General features: G+C 38.3%; 1 protein-coding gene across 1 annotated transcript in view; it reads right to left on the minus strand.

Moving 5' to 3' along the window:
* Nucleotides 1-3,707: 3,707 nt before the first annotated feature.
* The window catches only part of LOC135202127 (uncharacterized), a gene marked incomplete at its 5' end in the record, with an annotated part of 63,919 nt that continues 41,705 nt past the window's right edge, over nucleotides 3,708-25,921 (minus strand). Inside the window, 2 exon segments of the mRNA XM_064231377.1 lie at nucleotides 3,708-7,724; nucleotides 11,292-11,413. Of these exon segments, the coding sequence (XP_064087447.1) occupies nucleotides 5,427-7,724; nucleotides 11,292-11,413 (2,420 nt within the window).

Raw genomic sequence — 25,921 nt, forward strand, 5'->3', positions numbered from 1 at the left:
CACCTAAGACCTAGGTGTCATAGACTTTTGTTTTAGTACAGGCCCAACCAAGGAGGAAGTGTCTTAAGAATACTATTTTATTTTGGCTACGTGAGGTGATTAAGCTAGCCTATTTCTCATCTTCAATTTCTGTTACCAATACATACTGTGCATGCATGAGCACATGACATCAGAGGAATAAGTTCTCTTGTTTTTAAGAAGAACTTATTGATTCATAGGATATTGAATGCTGGTTCTTGGCCTCAGCAAACCACTTTCACTTCCTATTACCTAAAGGACATTGCCCACAGGTCCTTGGACACTTTTACCTTGGGTTTGGTGGTGGCTGCCCAACAAGTTGTGTAGCTCAACCAGTTCCCCAGGCAGGACAGTTCATATCATGCTTACGATGATTATGTGGAAGAGAGAATGACTTGACATGACTGTTTTTTTTTTTTTTTTTTTTTTTTTTCCTCTTCATTTCTACGGATGGAGTAAAGATTAGACACATCATATGCTGGAACTGGCTTGATGCAGGCGAGTACGGCAGCCTTACTGTTACAGCATTTTCCTTTTATGTTCCTTACAAATCTGCTTCTTAGTAGAATATACTCCTCTCTCCAGCAAGGGGAGTGAGGAGTGGTGATAAATCCCTTTGCTTGTGACCAACATGGTTTGTTGCTTGAACAGATATAGTCCTCTTTGTCTTCCGTGTATGCAATGAATCTGGACATTTTCATTATATTCATTCCCAGCAGAATAAGTTTTAGATGCATATTATCTAATCTCTCAGACATAGACCCTCTTCTTCAGAATTCCCATTTCTTGGATGAATGGGCAGGTATGCCGTATTAACACCGAAGGTTTGTTCCCCATGTGAACAAATGACAAATTTGGAATCAGTTTTTGTTTCATAGCTAACAAATCTGAGGTCTTTATGTTGGCTGCCCACCTCTAGCGTTCAAGAGTGGTTGCGACCACTCTCACTTCATCTACTCTTTAGATGCCACAGATTCCTTGCATATTCAATTTTTTATTGTTTTTAACAGATTTCCAGCTGGCACCAAAGGATTTATCCAGTTGATAAGACCTTAGGTTTGTTAGCTATGAAAAATACAAATTGATTAAAAATTTGTCACCTGTTTTGTAATTATATGACACTATTTTTAATTTTATTTTTGTAACTAATTTTGCTATTTAATAATTATATGCCATAAGTTTGTGTGATTAATTAGGATTACCAGGCTATATAATTATTTGCTTGTGTGACACCATGAATAATTTACAAGCAGGTGACTTATATAGTTAATGTATGTCATTTTGTCCCCCTTACTATTGATGTAATTTTAGCTGATATTTGTTTCCTTTCCCTTTTCATTTTAATACCCTCATGCAGTCAGAGCCAGTTGCATTTAAAAAAGAAAGTAGTTCATGCAAAGTTCGTTGTTTACCCATTTCTTCAGTTTTTTATTTATTATCTGAAAGGGTTCAGACTGACTGCCAGAGATATTCCAGAGTATGTGGTAGAATGAAATAACTTGTATTTCTTCATCTTTTTGGCAGCTGCTAAAATGAATCTATAAAGTAATTTCCAAATGAGGACTATCCATCATTTGAATTGTTTCATGGAATTATACAGGTTGAACCAAATAACCATGATGAGCACTGTGTTTCATGTATTCCAGTAAAGGAAGTACAAATGACCTAAAACAAGTTGCTTTGGTTTTATCAGTATTATAAATATATGAGGACTTAAAAACAATACTTAAGTTTCGTATGGCATTTGCTAAAACTGAGATATTTCTCAAAAGTTAGATGAGAGTTAAAGGTTATGCCTAGAATAGTTAAAGCTTCAAACTCTTTCAGCAAAGATACATCCACCTAAAGGGGAGGATGGGGGTGAGAAATCTGTATGAGGTCTGCTAATCAGTAGTGTTTTTGTTTTACTGGAGTGCAGCTTCACCCCATGGCCTGGACTAAATCATTCCCTGATCCGGTCCATGTCCCAGTTGAGGCTGAGGGCAGCTTCATTTCTCCAAAGTGGAGACTACTGCACCCGCAAATGTTGCATCATTGGCATACTGAACAATCTCGTTTTCCAAGCCAATAACCATGTCACTTGTGTACACTAAAAAATAACAGTGGACCTTGAACACTGCCCTGTGGAACTCAGACAATAGATCTTGGTTCACCAGATTCCATCCACAGGAACTCGCTGTTGCCTACCTGTAAGGAAATCTTAAGTAATCCTAAAACATATCCATCCACTCCAAGGTTCTGAAGTTTATAAATAAGTGCCTTGTGATTTACTAAATCAAAAGCAGCACTAAAATCTATCTGAATTACTCAGCACTCAAAACTCATATCAGGGTTCCCTTGACATCTACCAAGTTGTAATTTCACAAGTTTTGTGACCAGAAGTACCTTATCATCCCTAAAGGTTTTGATGCTGCTGGGAAAGCACTTAAATCTAGGACACTGATATGGGCTTGCTACAGTTCCTAAGGACTTCAAAATGATCCATGTATCAGTACACTGTGGACTCAAAGATGTTTCATAAGACTGAAGAGGTATTAGGATGAATGGCTGGTCATGACCATGTCAGTATCCATACTAAATAATTCCAAGAGTCAACAGTTGGTCCTCAGTTCAGTGCAAGGCTTCCACTTGGGATTTGTCTCTGGTTTGAGAAGCCTCAACAAGCTGCTATGTGACCCCTTTCGAGATGTTACTCTGTTGGATTGTCATTTGCGGCTGACTTTGCAAAAGGTAGACAGGACCATCCCACAGCACCTTTTTGTCCTTTCTGTTGGTTCCTACTTCATTAATGAGAAAGATAAACTTCTTTGTCCAAATGAGAATTTTTTCTTTGCTTGAGGACGACAGATTCTTGAGTTCTAGAGTTTTTTCACAGGTTGTTTCAGTAACCAAATTTCTATACCATCATCTTCATCTGCTGGCTCATACAAGCTATGAATGGTAAATCGGAGCTCTTTCATAAAAAGCTTTTCAAGGTAATTGATGCTAGAGTTATTTTAAGTGCAGTGCCTGTCAACTTTGATAATTTTTATCATATGGATGGTCGTCTTAAATGGTTGAACTAGTATTTAGTACAGGCAACAGATTCAGGTTTACCTTCACAGGAGGATATTGGGGAATGTGCTATTCACAATTGTCTATATTCATTAATGAGATTCTTGGAGACAATTCCAAGGTACTTGTATAAATTTCAAGGTTACTAGTATCTTCTAATACAAAGCAGCCTCCTTTGTATCTAAGTCAATCTTGGAGATCTCTCATTGGAAGCTACGTCAGTCAGTATTTTGGGATGACCTTCAGCTTGAAACCCCTTCATATATTGCAACATAGGTTTGAGCTGAAACTTGATAAATTTTTTTTGTTAAACTTAACTAGTATAGCAAATGCTCGTCTCAATCTCACCTGCCTCATATACTTGATTAAAAATGTTCTTGACACTACTGTCTGTCTAACATTGTGTAGACCATGACCATGGGTTATGATAGTTGGCTTTTGTGAAAAACCATTTTAAATATATAATAAAAGTAATGCATGCATATGAAGAAAACAGAAACATAAAAATGGCATCTATTATGATAAATTAAGATTAAAGAACTAATTTAAAATAAAATGTACAGAGGTTTCTACAAAAATTTTAAAAATTGTGTAATTTACTACATAAAATACCTCAAAGGATTACTGATTGTCAATTAAATACAACAAATTTTATTTGATTCTATATTTACAAAAAGAAAATAACAATCCAACAGCTCTGGTGCATCCATAGAGGATACATCCATTCATTTCTATGGAATATTAAGTAATATGGCATCAGTGGAAATTGATAACGAAATTGTTGGTCTCTGGTTTTATTTATGGGAAAATAAAAGAAATTATGGTTTATAATAATCAAGAAATAACATTTTTTTTTCTTCTTTCAGCACAGCCAAGATAACTTCAGTTCAGCTGCCAAAGTCATAAGTCACAGAGGCAATAGGATCAAAATCCACTGCTTAGATAGAAGGCTGAAGATATGCAAAAGATAGTGCATTTTGGTCAGCAATAAATTTACGATACAACAAGAGGTAAAAACCTGGGGACAGGCATTCAGCAAAAATAGGTGAACTTTATAGATAAACTTTAGTTCCATTGTATACAAGCTATAACAAACAACAACTCAAACTCACTGCTGTGTCTTACACGAACAACCATTTCGTACAATTCGTTGTTTAACAATCAAGCTTATTCCTTTCTATATTCATGGGAGACTACCAGCTGCAGCACTGCCATTTAATGATAACAATAACAGATGAAGTGACATGCATAGGCCAACTATTGCTGTGCTCTAAGCAACTTAACGTTATGCAGCAATGGGTCTCCATTGACATTCAACAGTAGCAACAAAGGAGGCATTCCTTGGTGATGTGGAGAGCAGCAGTTATGTAAAACTGCGTGTCAACAAAATATAGGATGCAGAGTGACCAGGCTTGTGAGCATTAATAAATCTGTATATATAGTATAACTATATTTACAATACAAGTGTGACATTAGGATTTAGGGTAGGAATATATATATATATATATCTTTATATATTCAATGTCTCTCAACAAATGTCATATTTTGATATTAACAACATGTATTAAGGAAGGTTTGCTGTTCAAGCCTGCACACTCCTGTGAGGCACCTGGCCCACCTACACCTACGCTCGCCGCAGCAGCCAAAAACGCTACCTACCATCAACACTACCCAAATGACATCTAAATGCTCAAGGGTAGAACATCACCTACATTAACCACTAAAACATCACAAGTCTAAAAATAAATAACAACTATCTATAGGGTTTACTATGCCTATCACAATGACAATGCATGAGATTGAAGCGATTTGGGTGATGTGACCTAACAAACTCACAACCACACACCTGATGGGGGGACTAGCCAAGGAGCAGCAGCCTATTGCACTCACAGTGTGTCTGTGTAAATGTATGTTTTGTGTGTGTAGCTGATTTAAAGGCAGTATCCCCTACAGGTATGCAGACTCCAAGTGCAGTGCAACCCATGTGAGGCCATATGTTCTTCAACCTCAGTAACCATAGCACCAAAAGCACGGCATGTTGCGTGACTCAAGGACACTATCCTACAGCAATTTCGCACTGACTCTCTACTTTGTTTTACGTCCAACGTGCACACATTTGCACCAACTTTTCTTGAATAGAGTACATGAATTGATAACAGGTGAGCATGTGACCCAGTTGGTCGCAGTTCACAGCAGTTTAAGCGTTGTACCCTCAGTGTCTGGGCAGTCCCCTGCCCAGCAGTTTTCCCTGTAAGGCACGAGCGGGCGAAGGCTAAGGAGATACCCCTTTGCCTGCCTTCTACCCCACAGGGTTAACAAAATAGAGTAATACCCATATATGTTTTGAGGGTTACTCACATAACAGCACAGCACACTGTCCTGCAGGGCACTGGACCATCACCAGCACTTAAATTTCTTAAAGGATGTGACTGAAGAGGGTGCTGTCCTGATACCTGATGCGCTGGAGATATTGCTGGCGTTGAGGCAAGTGATGATCCAACACCACTACTGCCAGCATTACTACGTCCTTCCATTTCATCACTGCTCTCCTCGGACTGCACTCCACTATCACCAACCTCTGTACGTTGGGCATTTCCATAGTGCTTCAGATATATATCTGGGTTGCCAAAATGACCTTTAATGGCTTCATTGTCTTGATGAGAACCAGTAATGTGTGCCATATTGCTCAAAACTTTTTCAGCTTTCAATATTTCAGTAGCTAAGGACATTGGTGAGGTAGCTGTATATTGGCAAACCACATCATATTTGTGTGGAATAGTTTCAATATCTTCAGATCCACACTCGCTAATAGTCTCAGACTCTGTCTGGACAACAGGGGTCGTTTCACGAGACATTTGACAGTTTTGTGGTATAGGGGTGGAAGCAGGTGTTGTGTCATCCACATCTATTCCTAACTGATAGTACTTTGCAAAAGCAATAGGATTATATATATTTGGATTTTCTGTATACTTCTCAACTTCTTCATCATCGAAGCTGTGACTGAAGGAGGCTGGTTGGCTAGATGATCCCTCTGAATACAGATGTTCGTTACTCAGGTTACTAATCGTACTTGAACCATCGTAGTCATCTAATGTGTCAGGAGAAATTCCTCTTTGTTTACTGAATAAAGCAACCCTTTTGCTGCAGCTTTCCATGCCCACAATAGGGGCATCACTGGATGCTGCAGCGAAAGGGTTGCCTTCCACGTTTTTTGAACCACTTACAGTTGTTGATTGTGTACTCTGTGGGAGTTCGTCCTCAATGTATTCATCTTCAGTATCCATATCTCCTTGAATTTCGTTTTCTAGGAAGCGTGTTTGGACTTCTGAAAGGAAGAAGGCTTTTTCAGGTGTAACTTCTCTTATCCACCTTTTAACAGCTTCAGTTACTTTTAAGTCTTTTAAGCTTTCCTGGTCTATGCTACTTTCTTTCGACAAGGATTCTAATCTCTGAGGAAGTATTGTTTCATCAACATTTGTAGCTTCCTCACAATGATATTCTTGAGCATTTTCGAGTGTTAATTCAAGATTTTCAGTACTTGAACAAGTCTCCTGAGATAGATTGGTTATGTGGTTTTGAGGTGCAGTTACTTTGTTACTGTGCTGTTGTTCATGGGAAGAGACTATAGACAGTGCATTAGGAGAACCATCAGTTAGGTTACAAGAAACTGTGGGTGCTTCTATTAAATCAAGTTCTGATTTATTTCCTAAATCATCAAGATTTTCTGTTGATACTTTGGTTGCATCTTCTGAACCTGCAATATTGATATCACTTGAAGCTGGTATGCTTTGTTCCTGAGCACTGATTTCTGTGTCTGAATCAGTTGTCGTACAGGAACTGTGTCTTGATTGCGTCTCTTTTATGGCGTAATTTGGACTCTTGGTATCTGCTTCATTGACTGCAGAACATTTCTCTATCAAATCTGATTTTGGTTGGATGGAAGCATCTTGGTCACATACCAGTTGATTTTGATCACCAGTGGTTATATGACTATCTTTTATGGAATTATCACCTGGTAGTTCGTATTGAGCATTACTTACATTTGTGACATTTATTTCAGCGTTGGAATTTTCTTTGTCAACTCTCTCCAAACTCTCTTCTGATCTGTAGCTTTCACTAACTTCAACAGTACTGGTATTATCTGTATCACACTCAGCTCCAGAAGTGTAGTCTCCTAACAAAGAGCCTTCTGTGTTCCCACTTGACTGTAAAGAATCCTGGTCTTTTTTATGTGCATCATGTTCATCAGAGGAAAATTCTGTTGCAACTGCTTCCTCAGATTCAGAAACACCTGAATCTGAAGATTCTGTAGAATCAGACTTGCCAACCTTTGCTCTTTGTTCCTGAAGGATTTCTTGTATTTGCCTTCTTTCCTTCTCTTGCAAGTCACTAAATATCCTTTTTGATCCGTCGTCTAGATTGGTCCCTCCTAAATGTTGTACCTGTTGAGCAGCAGGATCTGGCACAACATTTGGCAGATAAGGCGAATGTTGTACAATGCCCTCGTCAAGATGCTGAGGGAAGGGGGCAGTCACATATTGGAAGCCATGTACTTGACATACAGATGGAGCAGCTTCTACAGGCACCACATAACCACCAGGAGTTGCCACAAAAGGCTCACCTGTGTATAGCTGTGGGTCAAGGTAGCAACCCTGTAAAAGAGAAAAAAAGGATCAGTAACAATTTGTTCATGTATGAGTCAATTATTTGGTCAATTTTACAAGTACAGTACAGTATACACATTGGCATTCTGAACTTCATGCCTGCAGCCAATACTGATGGTTATAAGAGCTTAATTTCATTTGATGCAGAAATTGAAATAAACTTTACACAACCAATAAATCCGGTATTTTTACAGTACAGTATTCCATCTGTAATTTTTAACTGAAAACAGTAAAGGGGGTATTCATGTCCAGAGGTATACTAGTTCTTACAATGATATATAAAGAGTTTAACAAGTATACTAGTTCTTACAATGATATATAAAGAGTTTAACAAAAGTTCACTTAAAATATCTGAACTAATATTTAGCTCCTGAATTAATCTTTAATTCGACTTTGGAGTAAAAATATAAAAAATATTAAACTATAATCATAAAATGTATTAAACATATAGCACATTATTTTGAAACCCTGATTTCTGTAGGTGAAGTATTTATAAGCAGACTGAACAAAATCTTGATATGCATATTATAGTACAAATTCTAGTGATTTGTACATCCACTAGCATTGACAATTAATAACTTAATTGCACCAGACTACCATAGTATGTATTTTATAATAAAATAATTAGTACATTAAACAAATCTCTTAATTTTATAAGATTAACTTGAAGGACTATCTGTTTAAACCAATGAATAGAACTGCAATAAAAGCCTGATGAATAACTGATGCTCTCTAAAAACAGATCACCATACCTGTTCACTAAACTTCATGCCATTTTTTAAGTATGTCTTTCTGATACACTTGCTGTCCTTTGTGTGACAAACTAATATTAAATTTCCCATTCTACCTATGGTTGTAGTGTGAAGATTAATTCAAACAGAGGCTTTCCTTCATATCTCAAGTTCTAAAGGTCTGCATATTTGTGCCAGTTGGGTTGTTTACTTATAACATCAAGGACAAATGGTTCACTACCTGGACAAGGAAACTGTTACAACAGCAACCTCGGATGGCTCACTGGGCATGATATCTGAAGTACATAAAGATTCCTTCTGTACTACTGACTTCAATTTTCACCAAACAGGAGAGCCCTCAACTATTATTCACTTTAAGAGAAACTTCATAGTTATCAAAAGGAGTTTATTAAGCACTGATGCACTGCACAGTTAATTCTTTGTACATCTTATAGGGTTGTTTGAATATCTTAAAAGTATTTTTCTTAAAAGGCTTCTTAGTGTCCAATATCAAGACCTATAAAGTATATACCTTGCTGTGGCTTGAGAGCAAATCAAGGTGGATCCTTCCTTTGAAAAGTCCTAGGATCTCTGCAAGGTTCACTCGGCTCTACAACCTAAGACTAGCCAAGACTGCTGTTCCTGATTCCCTCAGTAAGAGTAGTGGGTTGAGTAAAATTTGTCCAGTGACTCTTAACTTTACATGAGTGAGGAAGCTGTGCTCTTACATCTTGTTGAGTTTAAAGTATTCAAGAGTTTTCGAGTCCACTGTAGAAAATTTGGCGGTTCTTTCTTTGCAGACACCATTTACATAAGGTCCTTGTCTCCTAAATATCAGTTTTTCTCAAGTGAGCTGACCATAAGGGACCATAAGGGAAGTGCTTTCAAGATAATTACCCCATTTCCAAACAATGATTGGTCTTGGGAAAAATCCATTGTTCCCAGGACTTCTTTCCTAATACCCAGTCTCTGTCTACTGTAAATTTGATCCTATAGAGTCAATTACATTCCAAAAGTAAAGCACAAATATACCAGGCTTTGTTTTATCAAAAATTAAAGCTGGAGTATTACATGATTTCTACCCTTCCTGTCTCCTTGGTTTGACACTGACACTCAACGTGTAAATGCAGACCAAGTACAACAAATAAGGTGTCTCTCCTGAAAATGAGTTTATTTGGCATAGCATAAAACACTTTCAAGTAATCCTGCCAATCTTACTTATATCCCCATAAGACCATAGTATTGATCTGTTATTTATATTTTGTTGCTAGGAAGTGCCAAATCACAATCGGGGGTCCCTGTAATTGGACTAATTCTGGGTTGGCATTTAAACTCCTGTCATCTGTATAATATTGTTTATTGTGTTTCATGTTAAGATTCTTAGTCTCCAAATACTATATCTACTCATTTAAGGTATTTTCCCCACACAAAGGTTGATGCTTTCTAATATAAATCTAAAACAAAAGTTTCTGCGACTTGAGAAAAGAGCATCATGACAAGTACAATTAAGGGGCTGAAGGAGGATGAAGAAAATGAAAAAGATTTTCTTGATGAGGCTATAAACCCACTGGAAATGGACTAATGAACAATAGTTATACGAAAACAAGAGAAGTGGAGTATTGTTTAGAGCCAAAGGGCCTTTGATAACATTTAATAGCTTAATTAGCATTAAAGTACAAAATATTTAGTTTCCAAATTTCAAGACAATTGGATAAATTTCTAGTTTACAAAATAATTCACAAAGAATCAAGTAGAATCTAGTTTGGACAATTAAAATACTCAAATTGTTTTTTTACCATAGGTAATTTTTGGTAATTGAAAATATATAGAAAAATGATGAAAAAGAGGGGAAAGAGTAAGATAGAGTAAAAATTATTAAGGAAATATAAATTGATAATGACAAGAGACTTGAAAAAACACCAACACCTAAAGTAAAATTCACTTTCATTTTTAATGCTTCAATAAATAACCAAGTGATGGCTTAAAAGGCAACCGTTTGGCATATCACGCATTCTGCACGACCATGAAATGTGATAGTTTCACATTTCATGAATAATATCAAGTGGCTGTAATTTAAACAAAACACTATGAGTATTAGAAAACAGAAATTTGAATTCAATAACTTAATAATGATAATTGATCAACTTTAATTTTCAACGGTAATATTGTCATGACTGAAACATAATATCACAGAAACATTAAAAATACAATGCACTGCATTCGAAATTACACCATATATATATATATATATATATATATATATATATGTATATGTGTGTGTGTGTATGTGTATATGTACGTGTGTGTGTGCGCCCGCGCGCGAGATATCGAATGCAGTTTGATGTATTTTTATGGTTTCAGCGTTTAAGCTAATTGAATATAAAAAATGTAATTGAATGGGGAAAAAAAAACAAAGGAAAGGGATGTACTAACACTGTGCTCGACAAAATATAATTAAAGGCCTTGGCTACGTCAAGAAGACAGATACCCAACCATTTTTATATGCAACGTGTAATTGTCTCGTTGCCTGAAGAGACTGACGTACCAAACTCCAGCTTATAATCCCAACATGCAATTACGGGTCTTTGGAGCACGAAACGTAGTTAAAATCTTGAACTGTTACCTTGTATTTTGAGAACTATTAATTAGCAACCCTATAATGAATGTTTCATCACAACTGGAGAAGGGTGGCTGGAAACCTTAATGCTTGAATTATTTATCACAAGGACCAAGTGCTAAACTTGTTCAAAGGGCAAAATGTGCAAGACTTTAGACTAATGACTTCCATGGAGGATGCTATCTATCATCCTGGCATGGAACTTACCGTGGAAGGGACTTCCGCATGCCGACGACGCTGATATTTTTTCTTTTTCCTCTTACTGTAGCCTCTTTGCTGGTGTTGGTGCTGGTGCTGGTCGGCAACAACGACTGGATAACCGTACAGCACTGCAAAAATAAAAGCTTTTGAGAGAGCAGGACATTTTGAGGTGTTCGAGATAGCTGTTGAAAGAAGAAATCTTATACATAAAATTAACATGTATTCGGGACATGTTCTAGGCTTAATTAAGGGTCATGACAAATCAAAGGAAACCCCTTTTTAACGTTTTCATTGGTTTAACTAGTTAACCTGTTAAATGTATTCGATCGTTGTAATTAAAACAATACGCATATAAACAGTTATCCACCAAATTTCATAACCTGTCCCCCAGCACACCAGAGAGAGAGAGAGGCTTGACTAATCGATGCAATGTAAATTTCAGTTATTTTAACCAAGCTCCGTAACAATAATGGTAAATTGGTACAAAAACATCGTGAAGATTGTCGCAATTTGCATAATTTTCTGGACATAAATTATAAAACAAATAATTCATCGACCTCCGTAACCCTACTGACATCATGCACTTCGGCGGCGAATACACAATTAAAGCCAAACATAGTAAATTTGTCATGCAAATCATTCTCATCTGAAATTATATTTTAATATTCAAAATAAAATCCGGTGACAGCATCTGTCAAACAACAAATATTAACTAGTGTTAAAATTAGAAACTTTTGTAATAATAATTTGGCAATATATCAGCACTGCAACAGTCCGTTCCCATCGACAAAATCACAAACTAAATGTTGCCAACAGCAGGTTTCTCAATTTACAGGTGGAATAAATCATATTATATTAATTTTACCGCACGCATAAATCTGGCGGGAACAGGTAGTCATAAATGGCTTTCTTCAATGATCCTAACACTTGACCATTTCATAACAGCGTCCCTTGACAGCAGTTACGATTCGCTCGAAATGGATGAAAACTGAGAGAAGCAAAAAATTGGCACAATGACAAATGCGTCGTATTTCGTCAAACACAACCTACGCCCTGCACCAGACAAGGTGGTCGGTCACCAGCCGATAACGCGCAACATATAGTGCCTGTTTAGACGCTGAACCTCCTTTCAACACCTTCAGCAACAACACAGCCAACAACAATGTAAATGAACACGTACAGGATCGGGTATTCGGCGATTTTCAATAAAGCGGATCATGCAATGTCTGTCTGCGTCGTCTAGTAAGCCTCCACCACTGCTTCGCTGCCGGGCATCGACGAGGTTGAGGGAGGGGCATAGGTGTGGGATGTGGTGCCATGCCCAGAAGGGACGAGTGGGTAGAGGGTGCCAAAATGGTCTGGCACTCCTTTAAGACAATTACAGCACTTAAGGCCGTTTTGGTCCCTGTCATGCAGCGATAAACGTGACATCGATATTCGCAGTTGAGTGGCCCCCTTCGTTTACAGAAGGCACCGTGGGCTCAGTTTGTTAAATCTTGGACATTTAATTCTGACAACTGTTTGCACGGATGCCACATCTGGTGCCGTTCTCTGATAGGTATGGGAGGCACCTCCGCAAAGAAAGTTGACAGCTCTGCCACTTTTTCAACGTTTCCATTATTTACGGGTATAAGCAATCAATGCATTTCTCCCCACCTTCTAAAACGGCTTTTCTAATGAGTTATTCGGGCTTGGGTTTCTTTACTGAAAAATTTGTCACTAGAAATTCATTTACAATTGAGTTACCTTTAGAAAAACAAGCTATTACGAAATCTCACGAGTACTTTATGAACGATAAGTTTACTGTAACATGGGTCAAAGTATAAACCTTACAATCCCTCACGTGACGATCACGTAAGTCACATATGAGAAAAAACTCCTTTTAGAAAAAATACATAAGCAACATTGTTAATGCGTGTATAAATATTTACTTCCATCACATAATGGCACAAATATTTTGTGTACATAACCACAACATTCATTTCCTATTCAGGACGAGTTCCCAATGAGCACGGCTACCCTCTTCCTAATTCATTGGTATGTAATCCTCTCAAGTACGCTCTATGATGCCAGCCAGATAAGACATTCTTGTGGCTTAACGCCTAACCTTTGTGGCTTTTCTATAGGTATATCAGTACTTATTTAGTTTGCCTCTCAGGGTGGACATCATTCCAATAAAATTAACCCATCACCTAGAGTGGACTAGCCTAGCTCCTACCTCCCACCCCTTCCATACCCGCTCCAACCACCATCATGTCATGCCTGCATTCCTAGCCCTCAGGACACCCACTCCATCCCTCTCCACCACGCCACCGTACCCCGCCCCAGGACGCTGGAGTCACATGACTATGGCTACTGTTTTGGCACGCCACCAACACTATGTATTCCTAACTGGCTCTTGTTGCATAGTTGCATACAAATCAACGTCAGATCTCTGGTAGTACAAGTTCCATTTCTTGTCAAAGGGCTCTTCCGAGTTTTGTAGGCTCATGGAAGTTGGCATCGTTCAGAAAATACAAGAAGCAAAGCTCCGACACGTTGACGGAAATAAATAGGTTAGGGAAGGGTAGGTAAGCTGGCAATTCTCCTCCCTGTATGGCTTATTTGTTCTAGCCGCCCAAGGGATGCTTTCACTATTCTGGGATGATGTGATTTGCGACTAAATTACCTCTCTCGTGCGATGCAAGCTAAAGCATTCAAATCAATGGTGTGAATATTCGAAACTATGTCAAATAACATTAAAATACAATTTAATTGAAGGAATAAATAGAGGTGACCTGAGCCACAAACTTGCCTAAGTTATACAACACGGCATGACAACCTAATGCCTAATCTCCTATCACAAATTATATTTAAAAATAAGACCGCAAAGACGGTTATTCATTATCTTAAGCGACTGTATGTTAGCGAAGACCTAAGTTCATCATACTTCATCTGTCCACAGAAGAAAGTTCCGCGTACAATATAACAGCGTACTACATGACTACTGTTTATATATGTTAAATGTTCTAATGTACAGTGTAAACTCACTCTTTGTAGCAAGAACCACAGGCTATTTGTATACAGACGATTTGATATTGTGTATACTACTCTCTCAAATAAACACAAAACAATGTTTGCGTATTTCTAAAACGATTTTATATAAGACTCAATCGCTTCGCCTGAGTGTTTCCACAACGGCATCACGATTTCCTAAAACGATAAACTTCCACACAAACATTTTGGTAAGTGTCTACAGCAACTATAGTACATACCAGGATCCATACAGAGTCTGTATGGATCCTGATACATACATATGATGTCTACTACTATAAGTGGAAACACGAACGCCAAATTAATCTTCAGAAAACGACATCTTTAAAATCAATAAAACCAGCGAGTGCTTTGGATCCCATGAGACAGATAACAACGATAAATGCCAGACTTCAAAAGTGATATACTCCACACAATTATGACAAAATTGTTCAAGATTAACAAACTTCAAATCATTAATGGTGAATCACGATCACTGAAGGTTCGCCGTAGAATTAATCGGACTATTAATAAATTTTAAGTGCATTATGAACATTATTACCAAAAGAATACAATGTCGAACGAGGGCGCTTGAAAAGGATAAATGATCTAGTTTAATGCGCTTGAAAAGGATAAATGATCTAGTGTAGTTAAACAAGGTAAGAACGAAGGACCGAATACGCCATCATTGGCGGATCTGAAAACCTTTCATGGATTATCATAAATATACGTAACATGTAAAAACAGTACATATCAATATCAGTACATATCAATACACACATTAGTTAGTTTTTTTTTTTTTTTTTTTTGTTCTACAGTTGTTGTGGATGAAATAATCATTAATCCGCCACTATACGCCATGAAGCTACAAATGTGCGTGAACGGGTTACATACGTTCATCAACATAAGGTAACAGTGTAAATGTACTATATATGTGAGTTTTTGTTTGTTTGTATGGTGTTTTTACGTTGCATGGAACCCGTGGCTATTCAGCAATGGGACCAACGGATTTACGCGACTTCCGAACCACGTCGAGAGTGAACTTTATCTCCAGAAATACACATCTCTCACCCCTCAGTGGAACGCCCAAGAATCGAACTCGGGGCAAACGAGGTGGCACGCCAACACCATACCGACCACGCCACTGAGGCGCTCCATATAATTGTGAGTAGTGAATGAAGAGTTTGAAAAGGCAGGCATCAACTACTATTAACATTTGTCTAAGGACTGCATACGCACCAAGCGTGGGGAAATTCAGTGTATAAGTCACGTAGGAGAGTTGAAAAGGTCACGATACTGAAGCTGAAGGGGCTGTGGCAACACGTTGCTCATCTTAAAATGTGGGATTTGGATTCTGGTCAGGAAGCTATAAAATTGTAGTGAAAGCCATGACCATGTAAAACTTGTTGGATACGATGTATCGATATAAGGAAAGCCTTAAAGGATGTAGAAAGGAAAGGGACCAGAATGAGAGAGAGAGAGAGAGAGAGAGAGAATAATTATTCTGAGCAAGTGTTACACCTGTGCTTTTGAATAGCAATTTTTGTCCAGCCGATTAGGCTTCCGTATATCTGAAGTAACTGTTCAACCTGAAAATGCTATAGATACTAGTCACAGCAACCTTGCTTCTTTAACGTTTGTACTTTTAACATCTGTTCAAATATGAAAGAATTATTTGGCATGTAACCCCACTACGCCTTCCGCTGCGAACAGCAATGAGGCCGCACACAGCAAAGCCCTTTAATAGACACACACGCACCCCTAGACTTTGCATGCACCTATCATGTTCACGAGTATAATGGGCAACACGAGACTACGAATGATTCTCCAGGAATCTTCCAATTCCATAGCAAATGGGACGAGATTTCACTGACATCCCTTCTGTAATCATTAGGGAAAGTGTCATTCTTTACGGCGGGCGTTCCTCGTCCTTCCTGAAATGTAGCGCTGGGAACGAGCTCAATTTCTCTGGCAAATAACTCTCTCCAAGAAGAAAAAGAAAAAAAATGCAAGTATACACACGATGCCCATAACATTTATTCAGAAAGTTTACTGTGTCCTTTATTTACAGTTTTGTTTAGGAATCTGCAATACACAAGAATTATAATTTATATATATTACGTTACAGTGTGCTAACGTAACAACAAACTAATGCTGAAATTCTCGTCAACGCTTCACATATGAGAGAGAGAGAGAGAGAGAGAGGCAGCCAAGTTTATAACCGCAAAATAAAACCGGTAATCTCCATTAATTTGGAATTTGGGGGGATTCTTTGCTAAATCCACCCGTACCCAACAGTTCCTGTATGGCACCCCGCAAACACGACCGTCGGCCGGTCATAGCACACATAAAATTAAAGCTGCGTGGAAAACCGTCTGACAGAGAGAGAGACCAACTTTACGCCAGGCAACTTTAAGAAGGACCTAGGTGGATATGACGGGGGGGGGGGGGGGGTGGAAGGCGTTGGGTGGCTTTTGAGGGAGAAGGGAAGAGAGGGGGATTGGAAGAGGAAGAGGAGGAAAAGGAAGAACAACCAACCTGGAACTTTCTTGTCTGCAAAAGGAGAGAGAGAGAGAGACTGCCTGCTAAAAACCAAAGAAACGCACTATAGTTATCGGAAAGGATGTTTATGGAGTGTTTCTACAATGAAATTGCAGCTTTTTTTTCTTCTTTTTTTTGGGTGGATGCCAATAGACGAGTACTGAGGAAAAAAAAAAGATACAAAAGGTATTTGCAAAAACGAAGTACTCGACTTCGTAAATAAAAAAAATAACTCTGGAAATAACATTTGCGACAAAATAAGTGCATTTGACTTTGCTAAACGTAACTGGATGAGGCATGGAGTCCAAAGTGCATTTTAATTAATTTCAAAAGGGGGTTGGGTTGGGGTGGGGATTATGTCATGTTTTCCATTTTTATGTAATGGTTAAACTTTCAGTATTTGCCACTGATCATTAAATCTCCAAGAACGCTGTTATCCTCTCTCTCTCTCGTCTCTCTCTCTCTCTCTCTCTTCTCTCTCTCACACACATAAATATATATTATAATATATATGAGATGTAATATAAAAGTATATATAGATAACATATTATTATATATATATATATACATACACATACACCATTCCCAATACATAGGATGTACCAAAATTAACAAGACAATAGTCAGTTGTCAAATTTATCCTCGGTCGAGTCAAATCAAATCAATTTGACTGCTACTGCAGTGGTGGTAACATGTACAACCAGGACACTTACTTACGCTAGAATTTCCGACGGCGGAATGCAAATGTCCCCCCCTCCCCTCGAAGGGAGAGGAGTGAAGGGTTGTGGACATCTTGGTCGGAGAATACGCCCCCTAAATGACAGATGAGCCTATTCACAAGAGGCACCAGCCTTCTAAGCATGGTTTCACAGTCAATTTATCGGAAAACGAGGGTTGAGGACGCCAAGCGGTATACTGGGATTCGCCTATAAACAAAGGCTGATATTTTCCCTCGTCTACCTAACTAAAATTGAAATAGAGAGAGCTATTTCCTTCCTTTAAACAATCGTACACGACTTAGTCGTCAAACTTGTTCAAGTTCTATTTAAATTACTGTACTGATAATAAAAGGCGAAGTTTCCGTGTACATTATACATTTTCTTGAAGTATTCCACCTACAAATGATGATATATAAACTTGTGTATAATGTCTCATAACGTGAAAAATTTATGCTCCAAAAAGAGCGAGACGGGAAGTTTGATGTTATGACAAACAAACCACCCTAAAATTCCTATTTTCCATGAACCAAACGTCCTAGGCTTCAATTGTTTTTTTTTTTTATTAAGCGACAGAGTTCTATAGTAGACTCGCATCAACCGTGCATTAGACGTCTAGGCCAGTCCCTTACGATGCTCCTGATTGGCTGTTGATAAGCCAATGACAGGGCTGGAAAACTCTGTCTCTCTCGAGAGTTCACATAGGTAGGATGTACGTTCCAACGCTCCTGAAAGACGTATACCTCAGGAGAGATGGAACATACATCCTGCTTATGTGAACTCTCTCGAGAGACAGAGTTTCCAGCCCTGTGATTGGCTTATTAATAGCCAATCAGGAGCATAATAAGGGACTGGCCTAGACATCAAATGCACAGTTGATGTGAATCTGCTATAGTCGCAAAACGCAGATGCATCAATCGATCATACACACACTCCATTGACGGGCAACAACGCTCAACTAATCATCCCTCCTCTTTCCCAACATTGATTGCTTCGCGCTTCTATTTTATGCAAGAGGAGGGGGCGGGGGTTTAGGGGTGGACGCGGTGTTTGCTCTCATTACCTTAATACAAAGGCCTTTTCAGGAAGGACGGGAAGTAAGCCAAAGGGTGGGGAGAGATGCCGACGAAAACAAGAGCTGGTTCCTTCAATCTTCAAGCAAAAGGATGTATGGAAGGCAGCCAATACCGCAAAACAAAAATAAAAAGACAAAAATAAGAGGTGACTAAGCTACAAGCATGTATGTGTTGAGAGAACCTTGGAGAGTATGTATACGAACTATATACATCCATCCATACATCGTTTATGGATAGAACGGTAGACGAACAGACACACCATACTAACAGACCTCATTATGATCATGAACCGATGATACTTGCAACGCAAAACATAGAAAAATAAAAACCATCACATAAATAAAGCGTGCTGCTTTAAACAAGTCATGATAGGTCAGCCTTATAAACACTTCCAGATATGTTTAGACGTTAACGTTTATTTTTCCTATATCGAGGCGTGGGAATGAAAGAACCCGGTAAAGAGGAAGGCTAACAGGCTATTCTTTCCCTACGCCTGGAAGTGTGCGAAGCAGAGAGAGAGAGAGAGAGAGAGAGAGAGAGAGAGAGAGAGAGAGAGAGGCATTTATCGGTATTTACATGTGTGGTTCTCTGGATTATACAATGGCGCTGAATAGCTCCAGTGCCGGACCGTATGACCCGTTTCATGCATTCTGGATTATACAACTACGCAAGTTAGGCTTATTCGTAAAGAGCCACTAATGGTCCTAGAAAAAATGGGCTACTTTTCATCCCTTGAAACTACGGTCATCCATTTCTTTTAGTGAGGCACATTACTAAAAAGCATCTACACCAACATTACTACTCTTAAGCAGGGAAGTGTCTACGCAAATTATCATATAACTACGAAATGCAGATCAGCACTGGGGAACATTTATTTAATTACCCTCTCATTCCCTGAGACTAGCTTTAATTCAATACAAAAACTAAAACCTCTTTAATCATTCCGTTTCTTTCGAAGGGAGAACCCTGAAAAAAAAAAAAAAAAATGCATCTGTTGAGAAACTATTCGCCGACCCTGGTAGTCTGGTGCAAGAGGAAATGGGCACCTAGAAGCCAACAGAGTGAATGGGGGTTAATTTCATATTCATGACTTCCAGCAAAGATGGGAACTTGGGGAAAATAAGAATATAAAAATACAATAAATAAACCTTCAACTTATGCCAGAGCCCAAAATAAGCGTGACAACCAGTTCCTGAAAACCAACACTAGGCCAGATCACAGCCCAACGAAATCGATAATTAGACCGACATCAAAACGTTCGGTCCGCAATACAAACGAAACAAATCTGTGGACAGCTTGGGCACCGATTTGGAGAAATACCCAGGGATGACCATTTGGATGCCTATGTGACGCCATGAAAGGCGAGCTGTAATCCTACAAATAGCTAAGTCAATACCGCTAGGTACGCTTGGCACGATGCCCTTAATGCTTTAAGGGTGGATGCCTTCCTAACATTACCGTTTACACGTTCGTCCATTGTCGATTCCAGATTCCCAAAGAGAAGTCCTTCTAGGTTAAGTGTCTTTGGTAACTTGCAGGGCAAAGCTCCTATTGCCTTCTTCCAACCAATGAACTGATTTGCTTCGAATACACAAACGTAAGGCATTATACACAATCCACTTTTAATTATAATGTTTTCCATAAGTTATCCTGCTATTCGAATATCATCGGCTACCAAATAAAAATCTCAGGAAAAGACAAAAGCAAACACAAACTACTCGTTTAGCCTCGGCGAAGTTTATCGACATCACTGCGTATAGCCTAAGGAAACCACCACCAGCATAATTACAAGTACCTTAGTCTATGAATACATAAGCTAAAGTGGAGGGTAAAGTAACGCATACGGAAACCCGTCCGTAAAACACAGCTGTCGCCATGCAGCCACGGTCTAGGTATATGAGGTATATACCTATAGACCGTGCATGCAGCATACTGTCGCATGCGCGTGTATGTATTATGTAACCTGGCTATGTGTGAATGTAGTTTAGGGTACAAACTTTTCAACTTGGCTAACGTCCTGCTGTTGCAGTAAACACAATTTCAAATGCATATTGAGTTTCTATGTTGGTTTGCAAATGAGCTGGTTACACTCATAAGCATACACACCACTACACAGCTTCTAGACATACTTCTCTGTTAGGTATTGTCAGGCACTCAAAATAGCTATGTACACACACACTACCATACCAGTTTATTACATTACCGCATACCGATGTCCTACATGTTTACAAAATGCCCACAGAGGCACTACTTAATCAACACTGGGAATGAAAACAAGGAGAGCAACCGCTCTTCACCAGAACCAAATGAACTAAAAGTGTTTCTAAACCTGTGGACCTCACAGGTCGCCAAGAAACGGGACAGCAGTGAATACGATCCGTACAACTTAACGAGTCGTTCCATGGAAACAACTTCTTACCTATACTCTGTTTTTTTCCATCGGTCCATCGGCCTGTGGTGGTCACGCATGGTAACACTGCGTCCCGGGCTTTAAATAATTACGCATTGTCTAAGTTTTAGGTAAATAAAGGATATCTGTTTGTAACTGAAAAGTGTTTTAATAATTTACTGTATACGAATTACACCGTTAATATTCGAAATAGGATATTATTTAAAGCCTGGGGCGCAGTGTTACCATGCGCAAACACCACAGGTGGATGGACAGATGGGAAAAAACGGAGTATAGTTATACATTTGTGGGTTTAGTTTGAGTGACGTTTGTTGTTGTTTTGGTCTACATAATTCTCGCGTCACATAACATTAAATGCATTTATTGTTTTTTTTTTATAATTCAAAGAAAGCATACTGCACTTATTGTACAAGAACTTTATAAAACATCTAAAAAAATATATGATGACGTATTTGCTCTAGTTGTGTTGAAGTGTTCCTCATGAATAATATGTCATTTCCCTAATGTTGATATCTCTACCAAACCTTTTATTACTCTTGTTTCCGGGGCAATTTAATGTTGTGTTGGTCGGCTCCAAGCTTGAGACGTTATCTGCCAATATTTTGCAACTCCACAGCGCGCCAGTTTCCCTCCGGAACCTTCACTCAACGAAGCAGCTGGCTTTATTCTACAGTGTAAGAGCTCAGGAGCAGCTGGATATACGACACTTCCGAATAGGTGACTCCCTATTTTTCCTTTTTCCCTAAAAATGTTAAACAAATTACCGTACCATCTGACAGACAAGGGTCGTAGGCGCTTCCAAAGGAAAATGTGGTATTGCGTTATAAGGTAACTCATCGAAATTAAATATGAGCATTTTACACACACACACCTATATATACACATAATAGTACGAACATTTCTACGTTAAACGAATGTAATGCACCAGTGATAAACGTAACGCAATGACAGATTTCCTGAGCCGGGAATATCTCCCATCCAGACCTCGAGAAAAAATGAAAAGTTCTGACTCGTTTTTCCCCTCTCGTTATTAGCAGGATAATGAAGACGAATTCCCTTCTCATTTGCCTTTCATGAATTTCATTAGCCAGTGAAGGCATCAATCTCGTCACCCGCCTTTCATTGGATTAATATGCTTCATGAATATTTAAGTTATCTTCAAATGTAACACTGGGAATTGGGGAATGCTGGTGTCTGCTACCATTGCTACAACTGCTACTGCTACCACTACCGACTGATTATTGATAATAAATTATTAAGATAGGCAGTTTTAGTTCTCTTCTACTACTGATTTATTAGTTTGTGTTGAATTACTAAAGTTTATATGCCATCAACGTCAACTGTAATACAGTAGTGAACATGTGGAAAACCCAAGTCTGTCCTTTTCCAAGTCACTAAAATTAGGAGAAATCAACGTCTATCAACGGGAAATCTGAAGAGCCATTAAGCCATCCTTGACAGATATAACGAAAAACGTTACTTACTTTCTAATTTACTACAGAAATTCAGTTGTAATTTCATTATTTTATTAAATCTAAGACATACAATCAATGTGTAATTTTTCATTCGTATATTCTGCGTCCTAAGACTCTCTCTCTCTCTCTCTCTCTCTCTCTCTCTCTCTCTCTCTCTCTCTCTCTCATGAATTTCCATAACGGAAAAGGTTACTTTCCAACATTTTCTATTTCAATTCATCAAATCTTTAGTACATTTTCCCCTTATATACAATCATTCGCGCGTAGCAGACGCACGCATGCGTATTCACTCTCTTTCTCTCACCCCTCTCTATCTACACACACACAACACACACGAGTCCCAGTCTTGATAGGCCTAGAAGACAGAGGAGAATTGTCAACATTTGCCAAATAACGGAAGTAGTCCCTTCCAGCTGTCATGGGAGGAGAAGGCTGGAAAAATATATATACTTCGTCCTGGCCATTCCCGAGAGAGAGAGAGAGAGAGAGAGAGAGAGAGAGAGAGATAGAGAGAGGCTTAATTTGCCATTCTGGGGGTTGGAGTAAACCGTTTTACTGATCAATTTACCAAGTTCGGTTTTGACAGTTTATATCTACCCTTTAAAGTGAAGAGAAGTAAGCACAGCAAGCTTTAAAAGGAACAACAGAAAAGTTCAAAGAGTACCTATCTATCTACATATACTATAATATATATATATATTAATATAAAAATATATATATATATATAATCATATATTATATAAATATATATATATATATAGATATATTATATATATATTATATAATACTATTTATATATATAATACATATATCTGTGTATATGTAACTACAAATTTTCATTTTGCATCTGGCTTAATAGCCTAAAATACATAAGCAACTCTCCACTAACCCAAACATTCGACTCCCTTTATGGCCATATCATCCCTCGTTAGTTGCGTTCTGTTGGTGCACATGAATCAGAGACAAACAAACACGCTATCACGAGACGCCAAAAATACACCAAAACCGGATATTGCAAGGCAGATACTCGCGCACACACCAAACATGAAAACTCTGTAGCACTAGACGCATACTGTTGGGGGAGGGGGGTGGGCGTTATCTTGATCATCATAAGTATTTGTTTCACATAATACTGTTGATTAAATTTCTTTGTTGTAGCGAGAGAGAGCACTATTGGAATCAATACCTTAGTTATGACAGAACAGTTCGACATCCTGCTACCTTTCTGGGAGGAGGGGGTCTATATAATTATTTTACAGAACAGCGATACTGCAGCTAGTCTTTATAAAATCATTCACAGTGGGTTTATCAAATAAAACCATTCACAGTGGGTTTATCAAAGTAAAAAATAAATCAAGATTCAATTACACGGTTCGTCGACGAATTATCTCACACTACTGTAAGTCTATTTATATCGCTTCGGGAGCAAGAATTCAATGCTCCGAGCTAAAGAAAAAAACAAAAAAAAAAAGAAAAAAAAAAAAAAAAAAAACGTCTTCTTTAGACGCTACAAAGCTCTCCCAGGCAAAGCATCTATTAAGCTGTCGCATAAGGCTCTTCACAGATTGTAAACATTCCCAACAGTGAGTATATATGCGGAACGATTCCGTACGGCAACGATGGTTTTCGATAATGTTCGTTTAATCGATTTCCTTTTTACCGGACACTTTTGGTTTTATCTTGCAACTATTTTCAAATGTTTATTATTTCACATCATACTGAACTGGCCTGTCGGAGCTGATGGGCAGATTGTGCATAAAGTTTAAATAAATTCACAAAAAAAGATTCGTAAAGGAAGGCATTCCCTCGTGATTCACATTGAACCCAAACAAGTGGGTGGACTTTTCTCACGTGGGCGTGTATGCTTCACTTTCTGTCAGCTCTCTTCCGGGGAAACATAAGTCTCATTAGCAGCACCTTGGCACCTACTAGGCCACTACACTAACTGGACATTCATTCATGCTCCGTGAACTGCATTAGTACTACAATTTTTCTTGGTCCTCTTCGTTCCATTGCATTCATAACAGATAATTATGAAAAAAAAAACCAGGTGAGCTAAACGTGAACAAGAAGATTTATTTTCTCTTACAAGTTTCCTCTCCGACGGATTGACTCCAAGAGGTATTATATTTAATATTCAGGCAATCTTTTTTAAGTGAAGTTGCAAGCCCACGTCTCACGTTACGTATATTGAAATAAAATAAGTGCCGACAGCAACTGACATCTCTCGGTGGTTACCCATCCAAGTACCGACCAGGGTCAGCGATTGCCCCTGAGGAAAAACTCAAGAAGCCACTGCCACACTTACCTTTTAACCACTGAATAAAAAAAGTGTGTAATACACACACACACATATAAAATATAGTATATACATTCTTATATATATATATAATATATATAGATATATATATATATATATATATATATTATATGGGGATACAATCCACAATGAAGTAAAACCCTCTTGTAGAATAAAATATATATTCTTGTACAAGATTAAAGCTTTCGACCATCAACTGTGGTCTTGTTCACATTTTAGTGAACAAGACCACAGTTGATGGTCGAAAGCTTTAATCTTGTACAAGAATATATATTTTATTCTACAAGAGGATTATATATATATATATATATATATATATATATATATATATATATATGTGTGGCTATATATGTGTGTAACATATTCTGGGGAGTAAACGTACTCTAAAGTAAAGTAAAGTAATAATAATAATAATAAAAAAATACTTCCTAGAAAGGACTATTGTAAAACAGCGAAATTTCGGCTGATGACAGAAAGAGGGGAAAAGAATTCCCCTCCCTCCAAGGGGTCGAAATGTTTCATGGTATCTCTCACAAAATGTTGGTCTGGGAAGGGTCTGGGAAGGGGGGTGGGGGGGGGGGGGGGGGAGAGTTTAGGGCCCAAGGAAGAAGATTGAAGGCATCCTCAGCGAAGATCGATGATGGCTTGTTTTTTTGGCGTGAATTGCTTAAAGTGGCATAAAGCGTGGGAGAGAAAGGGGGGGGGGGGGGGGGGGGGGGGGGGGGGGGGGGGGGGGGGGGGGGGGGGGACAAAAATGCAACGAGGAAATTTTATTTTATAAGAGTGGAACCACAGGCTGACATGAAATAATATTCCACAACAAATTATACTATACATAAAAAGGCCAATGTTGAGGGTTTATCTATACATATAATAATAATATAATATATATATATATAAATATATATATATATATATATGAATGCTAAAGAGTCCATTAACATTGAAAATGGGGACAATAACCTTGACGTTCAAATTAACATTACGCTACTCAATGCCGTCTCTAGTTAATCTGCATAAATGCACCGGGTATTAATTAACGTTTCAATGAGAGTCAAGGTGAATGCCCAAGTTTGTGAGAGAGAG

Source organism: Macrobrachium nipponense, chromosome 30 (assembly GCF_015104395.2).
Source record: "Macrobrachium nipponense isolate FS-2020 chromosome 30, ASM1510439v2, whole genome shotgun sequence".
NCBI lineage: Eukaryota > Metazoa > Arthropoda > Malacostraca > Decapoda > Palaemonidae > Macrobrachium > Macrobrachium nipponense.